Raw genomic sequence first — 17,379 nt, forward strand, 5'->3', positions numbered from 1 at the left:
AAAACACCAGCTTAGTCTCAACCAAGTTGGAAGTTGACCTTAAGTTTTTGATCTGTTGCAAATTAGGAAAACAGTTTTGTTTTTTTACACCTTTTTTACACCTTAACTTTTGGGGGAAAATACATTCTTAAACATGAGTCACATGACATACTGTAAATCACATCACATGCTGTTTCATATTGTATATTCTATACATCGGCTTACACACTATATATGGGTGAATTCATAGCATCCAGAGAAATGGGCGTTTTGCCTTGAAAAGTCCAAAACTATAACTTCATCAAATATATCATGCCCATATTTAATTTTTTCTTGTCTTTTATTCCCCTCTTTTTATCTGCGTATCTCGCTCTCACCTGCTACCATTTTCAGATGCTCTGTTTTTAATGACATGCCACTTATGATGCCATAAGTTACAGCTCTTTGACTCCTTTATTTCCAGAGGGAGCTGCTCGGGGAAGGGAGATGTGCTCTAGTCAAGTATTTCATTGCCTCTTAAACTGCCTGGGACCTGGACCACCGCTCCAACTACAGGCCAGCTTTAGTGTCACACACAGCAGCCTTTTTTTACAAGTGCACCTGAACCACAAGACCATTTGAGTTCAAATTGTTGTTTTTCTCGATAGTGTTTCTCTGTGTGGTGGAATTACATTTTACATCAGCAAGAGAGAACATCTAGTGACACGCCTGTGCAGCGGTCTTTGTACCTAAAGTGTGTCACTGTAAACAAAAACAATAGCTGCTAAATGATCTCTTTCACTCCTCTGTAGAGCACTGAGTTTATTCAGTGAGACCAGCTGCTCGGTGTGACGTTGGATAGAAAAGCTACAAACCATCAGACCTCCAATGCACGACGCTACAGTAAGAACAGAAGCTGCAGGGATAATCAACCATTATAACATGTTTACTAGGTTGATATCTTTGTAACTATGTTAGCTTTATAATGATCAACAGATAATTTGTCAAATTAATAGAAAACATGTTGAACTGGCTTTCAGATAGAAGTGATGTCATAGCGCTAATGTCACTACTACTTAGATATTTTCATGAAGAAATAAATTCCAATGTACCATTTCATACCTGAGTGACATCTTATTTCTCTTGATTTAGAATTAAGATCAATGCGTTTTTGTTGCACTCTGACCCAATTTCTTAAAATATTGAACAGAGCGTAACTGAATTCTCCCTCGCTGGTTTGACCATTTCTCTGAGCATTAAGTGGAAATCCAGGCATAGTTGGGCCAACAGTGATGTTGGAAGGTCTTGTTGGAAACTATGTGTTTTGTGTTGTCTGGCTGTGTTATAGCTCATCCGTTCTAGAGGGGGGAGACCTTTACAGAGGCCCGCCGTCAGGATAAACATTTCCATTCGGTCTGGGCTGGGTTGAGAGGCTTCGTGCAAACGTAGCAGCGTGTATGCCGGTTATTAAAGGTCCTTTCCTTGTTTCAGTGATCTAGGATAAAAGGACATATGAGACGGAAAACACAGGAACCGCTGACACACACATATGTTCATGCCCTGTGTTTGGAGCGGGAAGCGGGAAGGCCCTTGTCGTACCAAATGAAACTTGAACCCCTGGTCGGTAATGAGATCCCATGGGAACACATGCATGACCCGATCTCCTGCAACTCCCAGAGCCAGCCACTGCTCCTGCTGCCCCTTTCTGAAAAATACTCACCTCCACCCACTCCTCCATGATACCGCTCTTGTGCTTTTAAAGGTTAATTCATTCACTTTTGTGTTTTCATGTTCAGGTTATGATCTAAAGGTCACCTGACAGGCCGACAATGGTGTGTCTGTTTTTGATTTGTTGACTTCATCGCAAAAGCACACTTTTAACCACTAAACCAAACCAAAATAAATATTTTCATGTCTTTTAAAGAGAAAACCAAATATATTTTTATATATAATTCAGTCTGAGACGTCTTTCTTTTGGGATTTCAAAAATGACTTAATTTGGTTAGAAGGAATTTAGGAAATGAGGGCTACACACGATTTCAGTCTGTCTTCGCTTTCCAGCACCGCCTCTCTCTATTTAATTAAATCAGCAGCTTTCAAACTGACTGACAAACAAACACTGTATACTCCATGGACTGCTTCATACACCACCTGTCACTTTCACATACTTTACACAAAGGATAGCACTTGGATGAGTAAAGTAAAAAACACATGCTGTTGTCATGTTGTTGGTTAAGCTTAGTCCCGCCCTGCCCTCCTCTGTGTCATACCCTGCAGACCCCCGCTGACCCCCAGAGCCCCCTTTAGATCCCCCACAACTTGCATCTGAACCCAATTCAACTCCACCTGCCTGACCTATATTCTGCGTTCTCCTTTTTCTTCTCCCTTTATCTGTAGAGGTTTTCAGCCTGAGCCCAACCCTCTGGCAGTGGAATCACAACGCGGCGCTGCAGCGTGTTTTACTGTAACATAGTTGCCTAGTACACAAGCCAGTTATGTTATAAGGATGTTTGATTTGGTTCATTTCTAAAGCTCTTATTGCATTATCTCTGACCTTATCGTCTAAGTTACAAAAACTATCATTTGGAAAATAAATAAATCTTTGGCATTAATGTAGCTCGGAGGCAGATAGACTGAAAGCCTCGGCTCTAGTGGGTTTTACAGCTGATTCCTTTGAGCTGACGGTTTTTTGGGACTGAATTCAGCATGTGGCTGGCCAGAACCAGAACCAGAACCAGGGAGAATCACATCACAACTCTCTCAAGAGTTGTAATAATTTACCGCAGCTCATCTTTCAGATCACTCTACAAGTGGGTGGATGTCATGCAGTAGCTTTTCTCCAAAGTCTTCCCCACCTATACTTACTCTATCAGCTTTATACTATGTTAAATGCAGAGGAAATGGAGAGATATTACACGATTACACTTATTACACTTTTATTCTCTTTACAGTGTTGTAGTCTACTCGGCTCACTGCCATGCCCAGCACTCGTCCTGGTCTGTGTTTCCTGCCGAGCTTGCTAACCGTATACTGGACAAGCTCCGCTGCCTTTCTCCATGCTATTGTTCCATGAGGTTTGTTTGTTTGTCTGTAGGGAATTTGTTTTGGCTTGGGACCCTCAGTAAATTGTGTCAAATACTGGCAGACATGTATTCAGGACTGAAAATGGAAACGTCCCCCTGTTGTTTCACTGTATGGAGCTCAATGCAAGTCTGGCAGTCAGCTCTGAATTGGTCTTGTGGAGGCAGTTAGTCTGGTTCTAATGGTCTGGGTGATTAGCTGAATAACAATTGGAAAACACTATGTACATGTTTTATTCAGTTCATAATTGTCATGAGCATTTACTGGTATTTTTATGGTAGACACGCTTGAAATGAGAAGTTAGCTGGAGGCAACGATGCAGTCATGTTAAATGTCCGTACCGAAAGAAAATATGTACAATTTTTACTATGTCAATAAGAAATATTTTATATATTTACAAATTATTAAATGACTTCTCTGTAGTTTCCAAGCGCTTGCTCGATCAATATTGACTACCAGTAAAGTGGCTGCGCCTCTCTTCATGTGTTCCCAAAGATCTAGTGTGGACACTACTCTTGGAATTATAAATAATTTACTGTAATTATGGTGCCACAATAGAACAAGTATGTACATTTAAAGTTATATTTTCCAAAAAGATGGGTACCGGGAGACACGCTTCAGAAAGCAGCTCCCTGCTAATGAGCATGATAAGATAAGAGGCTCTGAGTTTCACTCTATGGGATGGAGATTTGGTGCCTTTCCCAAAGTCCTTGTAAAATAAATGTTGCACGCTGACAGAACGTTTGGCTGACCCAGTTTTGATAAATTCCCAAATGCAAATGAAACCAAAGGGGCAGAGTGCTGAGTGGAAGGGGAGTGGACCGTTGTGCGAAGGGGAAGCTGTTGAGTTGAATTCTTGCAACTTCATAGATAAGTGTCTTTTTCTTTTTTTCTTTTTCAAAGTCAGCTGGCTCAGGTTGGTGCTGCCACCCAGACCTCAGAGTGCTTCTCACCTCAGCAGTGGTCAGGGAGCAGCCCTTCCTGCACATTCCTGGGGCTGTGGAAGATAATTGCTGTGGTTTATGAGAGGGAGAGGCCCCGAAGAAACACTTCCACCAGACCTCAGCTGCATTAGTTTGAGTCCTCTCAGAGTTCTGGTTCAGACCCGGGACCAGGGACCGTCTCTCCGACGCGGCGTGTCTGTGCTTCCCCTCTGCACCTCCATATCATTCGAGTGTTCTCGATACTCGTAACGTATGTTAAGTATTGAAATAAATGGAGTGTGATGGGGCCAGGCTGCTCATTGAACACTTCCAAGTTTTTTTTTTAGATAAATCTTTCTTCTTTGGCTATCCTTTCCCATAATGGCTCACATTTATATTCTCATTACGGAGCTTTGAAGGCAGCTCGTTGTGTGCCAGCATCTCATTACGTGACATACATGCAAAGGGACTTAGCGATGTTATTGTTGTACTTTGTGTGAGGTATAGAGCTGCTCATGATTACTCGAATGGAGGCCCACATTGTTGGCCCCGGATCAGCGCTTGAAGTTGAGGCTGTCCTGTACAGACTCAGCACTCACATGCTCTTCTTATTAACCCTCTTCCAAAGTTATTGATGAGTGTCTGTTTTAGAGTTGAAAAACAAATCTCATGTTCTGGACCGACACTCAGCTATTCAGAAAGGTACAAGGCTGGGAAAGTACAACGTATTAGAATGATTTCATCTTACTTTCAAAGCCTGAACTGCAACACACAGGTAACTTTCCATTTTCCGGAGCAGTTTCACGACTAATTTACTCACAAGTGTGTGGAAATAGGTTCCATTTGAAGTTCACGAAAGGCAATTGCTTTGAGAGTAATTAGATGTTTCCTTTAAACTGTTTCTGACCTGACCCTTAAGTTTGAAGTTTCCCATAATGAAAGGTACATTTCTTTTAACAATTACAGTGTTGTTTTACCTGACTTTTTACAGGGTAACTGCAGTCCATGTGGTTTCTGTAACTCAAAGTTGAACTGTACATAAATGGCAGCTGTCGATGAATAATTCCAAAAAGCAGCAGTTTCAATGAATCTGAGAGAAAAGTAAATGATTTTGTGCTTTCTGGCATCGTTTGAATATCATATTATTTCTGTATCTCAACTGCTCGCTAAATCAGATGAACATGTGATATAGACATTCACTTAGATTGTATTTTACTTGGCTACATGCAAGTATTAAAAAAAAGAAGCCCAAAACCTTCCAGAGATATCTTTAAATAACGTCTTATGATAACATGTCAGAATGGTCTAAAAGTCACTTGATTCTGTGGTTCACTTTAGGGAACAATCAGTTACGTCTCATCTGTCAGCAGCCGAACGTTCCTGTTGCGTAATGACACTTTAAAAAGCCTCATTAAGGCCACTTATCTTTTCTCACCCGTGTTTTCAATGGGACATTCCTCAAAACCTCACCAGATACTGTACACAGGTGCACACCGGAGATAAAAGTCAGCGTCGTGATGATATTGCAGGTCAGACATCGGCTAACTGTTTGAGTAGAAGTAAGCAGCTCCTCACTCATTCAGCAAACCTCACAGCTGTTTGCATCTGTGTATAAAAAGTTACTGTTAAAAGTTAGTTTAGCCACTCTTTACATGCTAGTTATAGATCTTCTTCTTTTTAAACCATAGGAATCCATTCTGGACTCAATGGACCAGCTGTAGGTCATGTCATTACTGCTGTCACTCGTCTGTCAGCAGTGATCTCATACAGAGAGGGGGAAGTCACAGGAGAGGGTGACAGTGGGGCCCCCGCTGACTGAGGAGGTTAATCATGTTTTCATAAACACACTCTGATGTGGTCTGCTTTGGTTCACCGTGTTGTCCAAGCCGCTGACTGCCGCGACACACGGCTCTGAGCTCGCAGCAGGAGAGGCCTGTTCGGAATGCTCTGGCCTGACATGTTGTGAGTAATTAACCCTGATTGATAAAAGACGAACTGCCCCTGCTGCTGCAGCAGTGGCCCGTCAGCACACACACGTCACACACACACACATGCGCATGCACTCATGCGTCCACCCACACACTCTCACGCACCATGCACACACAGCAGCTGCACCTGGGAATTTTGGCTTATCGACAGCATATTCATGAATTTCATTCCCTAGAGAAGAGGAGAGGGAAATAATATGACAGAATCTCATCATAACATGTCGGAGGAAACATGGCGAGAGGAGATAACATGGCATTCTGTTTCAGAGCCCTCAATAAGTCTGTTTAAGTATTTTATCTAGTTGTTGATCAAAGAATGAACTCTGACAGTTGTCCATGTTATGTTTAACAGGTCGAACACCTGGTGTGTCAGCTTTGCAGCTCATGAATGAGTCTCCACCTACTCACACATTTATGGACCTGATCAGCACACGCTCATCACCTTTTGTCACTTTTGAAAAAGACAGGAATTTCATGACTTCTTCCCCAAATTCTCTTCGATATTACCCCCCAAAGCTATTCAGCTTCTGCCAAGAAATAGTCAACCAGGCCTTCCAAAAATGTTCCACTTTCAATGTCTTCACGTGTTTATACAACTAATCTTTTTTTTCCCCCACACGTCAGCTAATGCATCACGTTAGTTGCAGTGGGTTCAAGCTGAGCTCATCCTGTTGCTGTGGTCCGCCGTGTGGATGCATTAACTCCCTGCGGATGGCCACTGAGATGCTGTAAAAGAAACGGCTACATATTTAAAAGCAGCTTTGGTCTGTTCCACTTGTTCCCAGCAGTGTTTGTCTCGCCCCCCCCCCCCCCCCCCCCGTCTCCTTCTTTAACAGAAGCCCTACACTTGTACTGCCCCCCATAGAGATCCCTTGGCTCTTATTATGTTCTTATTTATGTATCCTGTTCCAGATGAAAGTCATGTCAGCATCCAGTGAGGCACTCAAGGCGCTCAAATATTTCCCTCCGTTTTCCTCCACTAACTTGTGGGACGAGTGCCGTTTTTCTTTTTTAGGTGTGTTGTTTATCTCTACGGCAGCTCTAATCGCTTTAACCATGATGGGCAGAGAAATATCATTAACCCTGTTTACTAACTAAACACATTTGTTTCATTTATATGTGCACAGTCACAGAAAATTCCTTGAAAAATCTATGTTATTGGTCATTGGTGTGTAGGTCCTGTTTAGGGACATGTAGGGTGGGAAGAAGTCGATTTTTATTGCACACGGTTTCATTGTTTCTGTCTATTTTTTTTTGCATTACTCTGTGCATGTTTGTCAATTTTGTGTTTATGTTTCATCATTATAAATGTCACTTCACATTTAGCTAAACATGTGTCTCTAGGACTCTAAGGTCAAACATGTTCTCGTGGTTGAATGCACTTATAAGTAGCTTTGGGTAAAAGCATAAGCTAAATGATATGATATGTAATGAGACGCGGTTGTTAAACTTTCACCTGCTTTTGGCGGAGAGGCTTCCACTCAGAATCATGATCAATGTTTACGACAGGCACCAAAAATGAAAGCAAACCTTTACTGTTCTCCTCGTTCTTTTGGGTGCTGAGCAGAACAAATGTGGGCAGTTTTTTTGTGAAAAGAAAAAAAGTTTAAATGGCAGATGATTAACCAACCCCCATCTCTCTCTCTCTCTCTCTCTCTCTCTCTCTCTCTCTCTCTCTCTCTCTCGCTCTCTCTCTCTCTCTCTCTCTCTCCAGCTCTTGGTCAGATAATGCTGTATGTGGACGGGATGAACGGCCTCATATCTCACACTGAAACCGTCCAGTGGCTTTACACACTGGTTGGATCCAAGGTAAAGATTATGAACATTAATCACAGTAGATGTGCTCTACTCACTAACCCCTGTCTGTGCACCGACGTCATTGAAATAATCACCTACTCGTCACAGCCTTTCCTCTATTCTTGTGGTCCCATTGACCCTCTAGTGGCCATGTTGTGTAATGTGCAGCATATTTGCAGCAGAGTAGGGAACTACATTAACTCTTCAATTGTTCTGCCTTCTCATGTCAATGTTAAAATAATATTTGGCATTCATATATATATTTTTTTGATCAAAACCCCTGTTTTCCCAATAACTTTAAATGGCAAATTTCCAGTGACAGTGTTCACTTTGGCGATGATCATTGGTGTGTCACTTGTCCAGTGGTAGTGCTGATGTGGTAGCTGTTAACATTAACACTGGTTTGGTCACCACTGACATCGAATTGTTTGATCTCTTCTCACATTTTTGTAGGAGTGTATATTTTGAGTTTTAGTCGACTGTGTCAGTATTTTAGGACTCTTTTCACTGTTTGTTATAAACCAGTTTAAATGTTATTGTCATTGTCACAGAAAGTTCTGATCGAACTCTTTAAGACAAATATTCTATCAGACAATAGGATACCAGTAATAGTTGTAAGTACATGGGCACATCATCCGTGTTGAGCTGATCCATTTGTTTAAGCAAAAGCATTTACAGTTGAAATCTCGTGGATTGTGTGTTACGTGCTTGGATTTAGGGGCTGGCGCCACATTGTGATTTATGTGTAAACTGTATTTTTCTCCTTGTGTAGTTCCGTCTGGTGGTGAAGACAGCCCTGAAGCTGCTGCTGGTGTTTGTGGAGTACACCGAGTCCAACACCACCCTGCTCATCAAGGTCGTGAACATTGTGGATGCCAAAAGAGGTAAACACGACAGAGATGTCGGGACATCAAGAGCTTGACAGACTCTTGCCATCCATCGCGAGAGTTATTACATCAAATGAGTTTTACCAGAATCTTTTTTTCCCAGCTAATAAGAGATTGTTTCCATACCTCTGAAATAACATTCACATTATATCACTTGTGATTATCCAATGTTCAATTTCTCAAGTGGAACAGCAATGAAATTTAACAGGATTACTGTAAATAGTGTAAACACCAAATAATGTAAAGTTCCACTTAGGATGCATGTCTCCTTCAGCTCCTCTAATCAAGTCGTTCACGGGGCTGTAGAGCTGCTCAGCTGACCGCAGACCACCGGCCCCTGTTACAAAGTCGTCAGATCAGTTGTCCTGCCGCTCCCGAGCTATGCGTGGAGCGAGGCTTATTGAGAAAGACTAACTCCTGTCTGCAGCCGGGTTCAGTTTCCTGCCTCTCTCAAGGCTGCACACTGTTACGCACAACAGGCGGTTGAGCATCAGCGTGCTGGGCTCGGGTGTCCTCTGTCTCAGCTCCCTTATCCTGTCACCTCTGCTGTTACATAAGAAGACTGAACCTGATCCCCAGACTCTTGATGAGAAGGAGATGGACTTGACACTCATCTCTGAGGCACACGGCGGCTCCGGTGATAAACTCGCCCTTGCTATGTTTTTGCCACTGACACTCTTTCTAGAGGGAAACTGCTATGGCTGCATTTCTCTTACTGGAGCCATGAGATGACACATCTATTTTTGTTTAGATTTCTGAACTGCAAGGTTGCAACAGTTTTGTTTACGCTCTAAGCGTGGATTCATGGATTAATACGACTTTACTATAACCTGGAGTTTGTCTTTTGATATGCAATGTGCCTTTTGCTGCAGCAGAAACAAAACTATGGTCAAACATCATGGAGATCCTCGATGAGAAGGATGGAGTGGACACAGAGCTGCTGGTGTATGCAATGACACTCATCAATAAGGTCAGTAAAGAATACCATCTAGGACTCTCAACTCGCTCCTCTCTTGGTCTCTATCTTTCAAACCCAATCTGGGTTTCATATCTGCAGTGTTTCTAAAATATGATCTGATATAAGAGAGAGACCCTTTGTCAGATTGAGCTTTTCAAAGGACTTCAGCAAGATCTGACTCATCACTCCTTCTGCTCTCCCTTTTAAGCAGCAGCAACCAGATTATAATGTAATTAAAAATAGTGAAAGGATTGTACAGTATTTATTATCTACACAAAGAACCTGTCTGGTTTTCTCAAAGTGCCGGGGTAAACTTTGATCCCAAATACAGACATAGATATCATATCTAGCTATTTTTCACAATTAATACAAAATGTTGCATAAACAGGTTAGAACCTGTTATTTTGTTATTGAATGCATTTGTGTTTTTAGACTCTGGCAGGCCTCCCAGACCAGGACTCATACTACGACATGGTGGACTGTCTTGAGGAGCAGGGCATTGAAGCCATGGCCCAGAGACACGTGAGAAGGAAAGGCACGGACCTCGACCTCGTGGAACAGTTCAACATCTACGAGGTCAGAAAACATACACAGCCACATTATCTGCCACTAGCCTTAATGTCATTGTTTGGCCGTGTGTGTCTCACAGTCGACTGAGCTCCCACGACTTCTCACACACTCATACGACAGCCAGCAATGAAGTGTGTACCAAGGGAGGAGTTTATTGACTCAGTTTGTCTGCGATGCCTTCGATTCAGATGACTCTGCGGCATGAGGACGGAGACGATGAAAGCCAGTTGCCTCCCAGCGTCCGTAAGGAGTGCAGAAGGGCCAGCGTCGGTGGCACTAACGAGAGGCGAGGCCTGGAGAGAAGACGCAGCCGAAGACATTCGCTCCAGAATAGCAGAGGCCACGCTTCTGCCCCGGCATCACCGAGCAGCGCGCACACTCACGCAGGCAGCTTCCTGCCCTCCGGTGGCCAACGCGTTGAGGACATCAGTGAGAGGTGAGGGCCGGCGGAGGACAGAGGAATGGAAAAGAAACGTAGCTTCCATTTTAGTGTGAACTTAGTCCGATCCTTGTTTTAAAAGTTGATTTAGAAAGGATTTGTTTTGATCTCGTATATTTGAAGCCCTGAGATGGCTGCATGGAGTTTTACTCTGTTTCCCAGGAAACAGCTTGACTGCAAGTGTTGTATTATATTTCGGCCTTGGAGAGATGTGTCTATTCTGTCCAGAGCATAAGCAGAGAGTGTATTACAGAGTAATTTAAAGAACGGCAGACAGGAGACCGTTGCTGCAAAGTCACATTTGAATTAATTTCCCCACTGTCAGATTTCCCCTACCTCAGATGGAAATTGGAAGCTTCAGTGCACACATGATATGAGCTATCTGCTTTGTGTCTCATGTCATGCTTTTTTTCAGTGAGAGTGCATTTACCTCAAAATACACAGTGCCATCTGTTTTTTATACGGCAAACCTTTGTGACTACACAGACTGAGAGAAACCATAACTGGTGAATCAGGCAAGAAGAAAATTGCAATCGTGTTTAGGTGTGCAGTAGTTTGGACTATGTCCTATAAAAGCACCAAAACAACTTAGTCAGACAATTCCTTTTCATGGAAGTCATGTTAACCCTCCATCTTTTATTATAGGCCATAGTGAGAAAACAAAAATTAGGCTTGAATTTCGAAAAGGAATTGTTTTGCCGCTGAGCATATGCCCTAATATTCCTGGTACACCCAGGTCTTCAGGAAAACTTAAATTCGGTCCAGCAGGTCATATGATACCGCCTTACTGGACTAGCTTCTTACAGTCCACCACAGGAAATCCAAGCTGCCTTTGAAGATCACCATTTTCCATATTGTTAATGAAATCCAGACATCCGAGACGGATCCAGAAGCAAAGTGGCCACAGACTTGTGAATGAAGATGTATCCCAGACTATCTGCTCAAGCAAATAACATATCTTCCACATCCCCAACACTTGTTATTACATTTCCCAATTGAAATCACGAGGAGATTTCTTTTGATAGCATGGTGTGTTTCCAATTTAACCCATTTTCACACAAAAATTTAAACTGGTCCAGTGTTGTGCAACAAAGCTGCAGACGGCAGCCGCTAAACAGGCTGCAATATTATTGCTCAGCACAATTAATAACCGTTAGTTTGAGTCCACTAAAACAGTTATGGAAATGAAGTTTTCTTAACCTTTGGATTGATGCGGCCTGTTTGTTATTGAGTCAAATTCTGATTTGTCAAAATCAGCTAAATATTCAGCCATGACAAAAATATTCTTTTTAAACACTAAGCTACGTTTAATGTACTCCAACAAACTCTGACAACAACCTCCTCTCACACTCGTGTTTCCACTGTTCACATGACACAATAACAAACAGACAGACTCAAACAAAAGGTCAAGAAAAACCTTTTTATTTCTCATCGGTTTCCAGAATATTGTTAGACATCTAAATTAATGGTGACTAATTGATCGAGCAATTACGTTGCAGCCTGCTGAGCAGTTGACATCTGCAGCGTTCAAGCTCCATGCAAAACCAATTTAATTTAAAAAATATCTCTAATATTGATTTATTTAGGATTTATTTCATTTGTTTTTAATGCTATCATAGGAATTAAACTTAAATTGTTGTAACTAAATGCATATCCATTTTTAATATTTTAAGAAGTTTGTGTTGTTAAAACCTACTAATACTTGTGCACATCTTTCAGTGTGTGTCTCTCTTGTTGTACTTCTAATGGTGTTGGTCATGTGTGTGTGTTGTGTCGCCCGGGCTTTCCTCTGCTCTGTGTTTTCATTTTCTCTGTCCACTTTCTCATTTCTTTTGCCTGCCTACATCCTCCCTTTCCTCCTTCTATACCCTGGATCCCTCCTCTCACCACAGAGAAGAGGAAGAGGAAGAAGAGGAGGAGGAGGAGGGAGTGAAGGAGGAGGATGAGGATGAGGAGGACGAGGCAGATTATGAAAGTCATCCAGTAACTGAGTCCTCTAGACAGGGCGCTCACAGGTATTTTAGGCCAACTGGTTCCAAGCGTGATTCCTCTTTCCCTCATACAGTTTCTCCCTAGTTCTTCTTCCATTTGGACTCCTATTCTGTTGTATTTTGTCATCCTAGTCTGAGATGGCGCGGCAGTGTCCAGTCGCCGTCGCGGCAGCTCCGCGGAGATTGTGCGCTCTTTTAGTTTTTGTGTTTATTTTTAATATTTTCTTTGCCACAAACACATCGGCACTAACAACATACGACCGCAGCACACTTTTGGACATAAACTTTTGCGCAAAACAAGGGTTTTTGTCCACTTTTTCCATCGATCCAGCGTGGCCGGCGGAGATTGTACGAGCGAACCGCAACAACAACAGTGGAGCCGCTACTACGGGGGGACGACGAAAACATCGAGGGAAACGGGAATTCGGAACAGACTGAGAGTTCAAGTTGCCCAGCATCCTTCTTGCTAACGTCCAGTCTCTGGAAAATAAGATGGATGATTTTAGGGCAAGGATCAGATTCCAACGGGACATGCGGGATTGTAACATCTTTTGTCTGACGGAAACTTGGCTGACCCCGCTGGTGCCGGATCGAGCCATATGCCCAACCGAGTCCTTCTCTGTTTTCCGTGCAGACAGAACGGAAGAGTCTGGTAAATCTAAGGGTGGAGGGGTGTGCTTCATGACAAACAACATGTGGTGTGACCCCAAAAACATTAAGACTCTTTCTCGTTCCTGCTCGCCGAACCTGGAACATCTGACGATCTCATGCCGTCCATTCTACCTTCCCCGGGAGTTCAGCTCGGTCATCACCACAGCCGTCTACATTCCACCACAAGCGGACACCGACGTAGCACTATCGGACCTACACGATGTGTTATGTCGGCATCAGAACAAGTATCCCGACGCGGCTGTGGTGGTGGCTGGGGACTTTAACAAGGCAAACCTAAAAAAAGTCATGCCGAACTTTCACCAGCACATTACGTGTGCTACCAGAGGGGAAAGAACGTTGGACCACTGCTATACGCCATTCAAGAGAGGCTATAAGGCTGTCTCTCTCCCTCCGTTAGGGAAATCAGACCATGCCGCCATTTTTCTGCTTCCGGAGTATAAACAAAGGATCGCGCGGGAAGCGGTAGTGACGAGGAACGTAATGCGGTGGTCTGACCAATCAGAGGCTGAGCTACAGGACGCGCTGAGTATCGTCGACTGGGACATGATCCAATCCAGTTCCAGTGACGTCAGCGAGTTTGCGGAAGTAGCAATGAGCCTCATAGCAACGCTAACGGACACCATCGTCCCCACGGTAAAAGTTAGGGACTTTCCTAACCAAAAGCCGTGGGTTGATAGATCCATCCGTGAAGCTGTGAACGCCCGTACTGCTGCCTATAACTCCGGTCTTGTATCCGGCAACATGGACGAGTACAAGGCAGCGGTCTATGGACTGAGGAGGGCGGTGAAGAACGCCAAGAGGAGGTACCGAGACAGAGTGGAATCACAGATGGAGCAGCGCGACACCAGGCGCCTATGGCAGGGGCTACGGACTATCACAAACTACCGGAGCAGACCCCGCGCAATGGTGAGTGCCGACGCATCCCTAGCGGACGACCTGAACTCATTTTATGCACGGTTTGAGGCTAGCAACAACAGCGCTAGCTCGCCGGCTAACAACAACACCGTTAGCGTAGCCGAGGTGAGTTCTACCGCTGGGGATGAACACACACTCTCTGTGACCGAGCACAGTGTGAGGAGGGCTCTGTTGAGGGTGAACACCAGGAAAGCTGCAGGTCCAGATGGCATATCTGGGCGAGTACTGAAGACCTGTGCTAACCAGCTAGCTCCAGTGTTCACCACAATATTCAACCTCTCCCTGGCTGAGTCCGTGGTCCCCGCCTGCTTCAAGAGATCCACTATTGTCCCTGTGCCCAAGAATGCTTCTCCAGCATGTATGAACGACTACCGACCGGTGGCCCTCACCTCGGTGGTCATGAAATGCTTTGAGAGGCTGATAAAGGACTACATCTGCGCCTTCCTCCCTTCCTCCATGGACCCGCTGCAGTTTGCTTATCGCCCAAACAGATCCACGGATGATGCTGTCTCCCAGGTACTGCACACCACACTCATCTGGACAGCCAGAGGGGGCTATATGAGACTCCTGTTCATTGATTATAGTTCAGCTTTCAACACCATAGTCCCTCCAGACTGGCCGGCAAGCTGATTGAGCTGGGACTGAACACCCCTGTGTGCTTGGATCCTGGACTTCCTGACCGCCAGGCCACAGGTGGTCAGGGTGGGCAGACACACCTCCAAATCCCTCACCCTGAACACAGGATCCCCCCAGGGTTGCGACCTCAGCCCCCTACTGTACTCCCTGTACACACATGACTGTGTGGCCAGGTTCAGCTCCAACACCATCATCAAGTTTGCGGATGACACAGTGGTGGTGGGCCTGATCTCCAACAACGAGGAGAAGGCTTACCTGGAGGAAGTTGCTGATCTGTCACTCTGGTGCCAGGACAACAGCCTCATCATGAATGTCACCAAAACTAAGGAGCTGATTGTGGACTTTAGGAGGTACAACAACAGAGGGCGTACTCACCACTGGGTATTACCGGGACTACTGTGGAGAGGGTGAGCGGTATAAATACCTGGGAGTCCACATCACCGAGGATCTGACATGGTCAACAAACACAGACACTCTGGTGAGAAAGGCAAGGCAGCGCCTCTACCACCTCAGGCAGCTGAGGAAATTTAAAGTTTCCCAGAGGATCCTTCAGTCCTTCTACTCTGGAGCTGTAGAGAGCGTCCTGACAGGAAGCATCACAGCCTGGTTTGGCAACTGCTCCGCTCAGGACAGGAAGGCTCTGCAGAGAGTAGTGCGTTCGGCTGAACTACACTCCCACCCTGCAGGACTTGTACACCAGGAGGTGCAGAACCAGAGCCGGCAGGATCATGAAGGATCCTCACCACCCCAACAACAGACTGTTTCAGCTGCTGCGGTCAGGCAGGCGCCCGTAGTCACGCTGCAAGAACAGAGAGACTGAGACGGAGTTTCTTTCCTCAGGCCATCAGGATTGTGAACTCCGACCTCACCAGGACCCCCACATAGACCCACACAACTGCCCCTCTTAGGCACACACACACACACACACACACACACTTACTGTAAATATTGTGTTGTTTTTTATTTTTGTAAATAGTGTGTACTTGTTGCCCTTGCACATTCCTGCTGAGCATTGCCACTTTCATTTCACTGCACACCCTGTGTGTGTATGTGACAAATAAAACATCTTGAATCTTGAATCTTGAATCTTGACTCCGGCTGTAGCAGACACTCCTAACATGTGTTTGAACTTAAAGTGTATGGGCAACATCTTCCCTAAAGCCAGTGACCATCCAGGGCAGAGAGAATATCTCAGCGTCGAGAGCAGGATATCGTCTCCTGTGTCCGTTGCGCCTAAAAAGAGGACCTTTAGTCCTTGGTGGGTTCCTCCCCGGCCACCTGACTGTGTCGTCCTTGTTGCTCTAAGTGCTAGGCTCAGCACAATTACTTAATGGAAAGCATTATTTTGCTGACATTTACTACTCATCTTTCTTCCATTGTGGCTTTGCACCACAGTTAATCCAAGATGAGTACAAATGAATGCAAAGCATTAAGGAATTGAAAGTGTACAACATGAGTCACCGTCTCTGAGCCGGTAATATTGCTGTAGAGGTCTGTAGCAACAGAAACATGATAGTCAACCCAAGCTGCAATGACGTAGCAGTTCCTGAGCATGCTGAATGCCATCTAAGCATAAATTATTCCTTTTTATCAATGCAGTTGTAAGTAAAAGCCTCTAAAATAGTTGTATTTATTATAATTTATAATATTGCCTCCTAAATAATTAGACAGACACAAATATTGTCTTGCCCCCATATGCTCTGTTGTTGTGTGGTCTTGCAGCCCTCTGACTGCTGTCTCGCTGTCTTGTTTGTATGACTAACATATTAATATTTGATCTTTGGAGTGTCTGATCTGACTGTTACTCTCTTTTTTTCTGACTTCCATCTTCAGTCTGACAGATATAAACAACTCTCCTACATCTTACACAGCTAGAAAGCCCTGCTGGGCTGAAAGGTAAGGCCAGGTGTCAACAGGTCAAGAGTAACAAGAGTGTGCAGGGACCAAATGTCTGAGGCCTTGGGATTAACATTCATCTCAGGTCGATGTGCTCATATGTCCTTCTGCCTGAAAGGTTTATAGTTGAAGACTAGTATGTTTTCAATAAGTACAAGTCCTCAAAGAAAGAGTAGGTCTCGTGAAAAGACGTTGTAAGAAAGATTGTGCCCATGCACAGACATGGATGAGCGCTCTCTGGACTTTGATGGCATCGCTTTCCTCACAGGAAGAGGGGGAAAGTGCTAAAGAGCGCTCAACACCGCCATACCTTAGTGTGAGCTCTCCAGCCGTATGACGTTAAATTCACATCACAGATTATTAAAGCGTTCTTCTCTTTCAGTGAAAAATGTTTTATGGGAGAACAAAGCATTCATTTCCTCTTCTTTTAACAGAATCCGTGCCAATGGCAGTCCGTACCCTGGCAGGCACAAGGCTCCGACATCACCCATGCATCGCTTCACGACTTCAGCAACCTGCACACCAGAGGCCAGCGCAGCTGACAGGTTGGCATCTCAACGTTTCCACAGCTGATGCAGAACATTTTGTGTGTATAGTTGATCATATGTAAAGCTCACATTTAAAAATGATCGTAAATGCCAAAATCAAAATAATAATAATAATAATAA

At 44.2% G+C, this 17,379-nt stretch overlaps 1 protein-coding gene across 3 annotated transcripts in view; it reads left to right on the plus strand.

Annotated features, from left to right (window-relative positions):
* LOC130212548 (FH1/FH2 domain-containing protein 3-like) overlaps positions 1–17,379 on the plus strand; it is an 84,833-nt gene that overhangs the window by 54,686 nt on the left and 12,768 nt on the right. Inside the window, exons 6-13 of one of the 3 annotated variants that reach the window (XM_056443529.1) lie at positions 7,665–7,759; positions 8,520–8,631; positions 9,507–9,604; positions 10,025–10,168; positions 10,351–10,598; positions 12,494–12,616; positions 16,649–16,711; positions 17,146–17,256. In XM_056443529.1, the coding sequence (XP_056299504.1) occupies positions 7,665–7,759; positions 8,520–8,631; positions 9,507–9,604; positions 10,025–10,168; positions 10,351–10,598; positions 12,494–12,616; positions 16,649–16,711; positions 17,146–17,256 (994 nt within the window). The remainder of the gene's footprint in view (positions 1–7,664; positions 7,760–8,519; positions 8,632–9,506; positions 9,605–10,024; positions 10,169–10,350; positions 10,599–12,493; positions 12,617–16,648; positions 16,712–17,145; positions 17,257–17,379) is intronic. The other 2 variants (XM_056443530.1, XM_056443531.1) reach the window with 2 other exon arrangements.

This window comes from Pseudoliparis swirei, chromosome 22 (genome assembly GCF_029220125.1).
Source record: "Pseudoliparis swirei isolate HS2019 ecotype Mariana Trench chromosome 22, NWPU_hadal_v1, whole genome shotgun sequence".
NCBI classification, from domain to species: Eukaryota; Metazoa; Chordata; class Actinopteri; order Perciformes; family Liparidae; genus Pseudoliparis; species Pseudoliparis swirei.